General features: G+C 52.3%; 1 protein-coding gene across 1 annotated transcript in view; it reads left to right on the forward strand.

Annotated features, from left to right (window-relative positions):
- SHROOM2 (shroom family member 2) overlaps nucleotides 1-4,137 on the forward strand; it is a 97,411-nt gene that overhangs the window by 84,524 nt on the left and 8,750 nt on the right. Inside the window, exon 8 of the mRNA XM_010829908.1 lies at nucleotides 728-899. Coding sequence (XP_010828210.1) covers nucleotides 728-899 — 172 coding nt within the window. The remainder of the gene's footprint in view (nucleotides 1-727; nucleotides 900-4,137) is intronic.

A 4,137-nucleotide genomic window follows, 5' to 3' on the forward strand; every position in this document is an offset into this window, starting at 1 on the left:
CACTTGGATGGAGCCTGGACAGTGGCCAGGGCCCAGCCCACACTGCGTCCTCCACCCCTCCCGGGTCCTGCTTCTCGGCAGGAATGGATGCAACCGGGGCTGTAAGGTCTGGTCTGCTGTGTGGTTTGTCTTTATGTAGAGGGAGCAGCAGAGAAGGCAATGGCACCCCACTCCAGTACTCTTGCCTGGAAAATCCCGTGGACGGAGGACCCTGGTGGGCCGCAGTCCATGGGGTCGCTAAGAGTCGAACATGACTGAGCGACTTCACTTTTACTTTTCACTTTTATGCACTGTAGAAGGAAATGGCAACCCACTCCAGTGTTCTGGCCTGGAAAATCCCATGGACAGAGGAGCCTGGTGGGCTACAGTCTGTGGGGTTGCTAAGAGTCAGACATGACTGAGCAACTTTGTAGTTCTGGCCTCAGCACCTGCCCTTTCCACACTTTTGTTTGCTTGGTTGATTGATTTTTTTTGGCATACCCCCTAGCATGTGGGGTCTTTACTTCCCGACTAAGGCATCAAACTCTTGTCCCCTGCGTTGGAAGGCAGAGTCTTAGCCACTGGACCACCAGCGAAGCCCACTCTGTCCCTGCTTCTGCTGTCTCCTCTCTTCTGGCTCGTGTCCTTTCATCAGCCCCATGGTTCGCAGGTCCCAGCCCAGGTTTCAGGTGTGTCTATGGGCACATGATCGGAGCTAATGTGGATGTTCTGCTGTTTTGTTCTCTAGGAGGGAGGAGACCAGCGTGCTGGCAGCCGCACCCTTGGCCACCAACTCCGCGTACTACAGCACGTCGGCTCCCAAGGCGGAGCTGCTGATAAAGATGAAGGACCTGCAGGAGCAGCAGGAGCCAGAGGAGGACTCAGGCAGTGACTTGGACCACGACCTGTCAGTCAAAAAGGTAGGGAGGCCGAAATCTGGATGAGAACGTGCTGGTGGGAGGCCGATGGTGGCCCTCGGGTCCACCCCAGGCTGCACCATGCACCATTTGTGTTGGGTGCGATGCTGACATTTGGGCCTGCGTGTGAAGCCTTTTGTGGAAGAGGCTTCTGTCCTAAGGAGGTCTCTCCACAGGACCTCTGTGCTGTTGCTCTGTCATAAGATCCAGTGTCAAGAGAACTTGGTGGCCACCAGTCTCTTTCATTTTAAGCTCAACTGGTAATAATGTCTCTTCTATCCCAGTTGAAACCCAAGGGGCTTAACTATATCACCTTCAGCAGGGTCCATACCGTCTCTGAGTATCAGTTTCAAATTCCTGTGATCAAGTAATAAATTCAACAGCAGGTCATAAAGGGCTGTGTTAACCAAAAAGCAGCCCTTGTTCAACTCCAGAAACTAACCAGGCCCTTGGGGATACAGCAGCAACACACAAATAGTCATTCCTTCCCTGAAGGCACTGTGTTTTTGCAGCACAAAAACAAACACACCATACACGGCCCCCAACCTGCTGTTGTCAATAAAGTTTTATTTAAAGACAGCCAATTCATTCATTTACATACGGCCTCAACATATTGTATTACATATGGCCTTTACGTTTATGGTTCTATTGTATTATATATGGTATTACATTTATGATACTATAAGTGATGTTGAGTAGTGGCTGTGTGGCCTCTGAAGTCTAAAATATTCACTGTCTGGCTCTTTACAGAAAATGTTTGCACACATATAATGTAATCGGTCAGAAAAGGAAAACAGTGAAGGCATACAGAGATAATAGGAGTGTGGTTGTAGAGAAGGCTCTGATGAGGTCATGATGCAGAAAACCTGGAGGGACATGAGGGAGTGTCCGGTTCTGTCAGGGACTGGGTTGGGGCCGGGGGGCGGGGCCAGCACATACAAAGGCCCTGGGGTAAGAGGTATGTGACATGTTGGGAAGGCAGCAGAGACCACTGGCTGGAACACTGGAAAGGAGGAGGGGCGGTTGTAGATGTAGGTCAGGGAGCCAGAGGGTGGACCAGGAGGAAGGGGGATGGGAGGTGAAGTCAGGGAGCAGTGGCTGAAGCTGTGTGCACAAGGAGGGAAGATGGAACAGGAGGTCAGGGCCTTGTGGCGGGAGCTCCATGGAGATTTGAGGGGCGAATTGGAGATAACAGTCTGGGACCTGTGGCTGCAGCTGTGTGGACAGAGGGGAAGATGATGATTGGAGAGGATGTCAGGAACTAGTGACTGGAGACGTGTGGATAAAGAAGAACAAGACTGGAGAGACGGTCAGGCTGCTTGAGCTGTAGCTTTGTAGATGAGGAGGGACGATTGGCCATAATATCGTAAGACAAGTGGCTGGACCCGTGTGAACAAGGATGCAGAGGTTTGGAGAGGAAGTCAGAGACCAGTTGGCTGGAGCCATGTGGACACGGAGCCGGAGGATTGGAAAGGAAGTTGAGGACCAGTGGCTGGAGGAAGAGGATTGTAGACAATTGCAAGGGACAGGGTGCCAGAGCCCTGCAATCAAGAATGAGGAGGATTGCAGTTCAGGTCGGTGACCACTAGATGGAGCTGTGTAGACAAAGGGCAATGAGACAAAGTGAGTTGCTGGAGCTGTGTGGACAAGGATGATTGGAGATGTGGCCAGACCAGTGGCTGGGGCCTTGTGGACAAGGAGGAGAAGGACCCCAGAGGAGGTCAGGGACTTGTGTCTGGAGATGTTTCAACAAGCAGGTGGAAGGATTTGTGATCAATAGTCAAGGGGGACCAGTGGCTGCTGCTGTGTGAAGGGTGAGGCGGGTTGGAGATAAAAGTCGGGACAAAGTGGCTGGACCTGGGTGCACAAGGAGCAGAAAGGCTGGAGATGAAGTCAGCAAAAACGAGGCCAGACTTGGATTAATAAGGATTAGGAGGTTTGGAGATTTTTAAGTCAGGGACCAGGGGCTGGGGCTTTGTGACAAAGAAGAGACAGAATGGAAAGGCAATCTGGGACCAGTGGCTTGAGCTACTGGACTAGAAAGAAGCTTTGGCCTGAGGTCAGGGACCAGCAACTGGACCTTTGTGGACAAGGGGGAGGAATTTTGGAGAGGAGGTCAGGAACCAGTGAGTGGAACTGTGTGTATAAGGAAGAGCAGGATGGGAGAGAGGGATCAGGGTCCCATAGCTGTCACTATATAGATGAGGAGGGAAGATAAAGTCATAGATAGGTGGCTGGACCTGTGTGAACAAGGATGAGGGGGGTTTTTAGAGGAAATCAGGGACCTGTGGCTGGGACTGTGGGAGCCAGGATGAGGAGGATCACAGTTCAGGTCAGTGACCACGTGATGGAGCCGTGTCAGCAGAATGGAAGGGGTTTGAGAGACAAGGTTAGGGACCTTGTCAGTTGCTGTAGCTTGTATAGACAGGGAGGAGGACTCTTGTAGAGAAAGTCAGGGGACAGGTGGCTGGAGTTGCATTGACCTGGAGCGGGAGGATAGGAAGAAAGTCAGGGACCAATGGCTGGAAGCCCTCTGCACAAGGCTGACAAGGAGTGGAGGGGAAGTCGGGGAGCCGTGGTTGGAGCTTTGGGGACAGAGGAGGAAGTCTGGAGATGCACTCAGGTGGCCGTGCCTGATGCTGTTTGGTCAAGGAGGAGGAAGATAGGAGATGCATTCGGGCAATGGGTGGAGCTATGTGGACAAGGAGGAGGGAACACATAGACAATGTCAGGGACCAGTTGCTGGAGCTGTTTGGACATGGAGCAGGAGGATTGGAAAGGAAGCGGAGGCGCGGAAAGGAAACCAGTGGCTAGGTAGGCTCTCTGTCCAGGGAGACGGAGGACTGCGGATTAAGAAAGGCAGCAGTGGCTGAAGCTGTGTCTACAAAAAGGACAATTGGAGATAATGTCAGTGACAGGGGGCCACGCCTGTGTGAGCACGGATGCGGAGGTTTCAATTAATAACTCACAGACCACTGGCTGGGACTGCACGGGTGTGAATGAGGAGGAGTGCAGTTCAGCTCAGTTCAGTTCAGTTGCTCAGTCGTGTCTGACTCTTTGCGACTCCATGAACCGAAGCATGCCAGGCCTCCCTGTCCATCGCCAGCTCCTGGAGTTTACCCAAACTCATCTCTGTTGAGTCGGTGATGCCATCCAGCCATCTCATCCTCTGTCAACCCCTTCTCCTCCCACCTTCAATCTCTCCCTGCATCGGGGTCTTTTCAAATCAGTCAGTTCTTTG

Source organism: Bison bison, unplaced genomic scaffold, assembly GCF_000754665.1.
Source record: "Bison bison bison isolate TAMUID 2011002044 unplaced genomic scaffold, Bison_UMD1.0 scf7180017864512, whole genome shotgun sequence".
Classification (NCBI taxonomy): domain Eukaryota; kingdom Metazoa; phylum Chordata; class Mammalia; order Artiodactyla; family Bovidae; genus Bison; species Bison bison.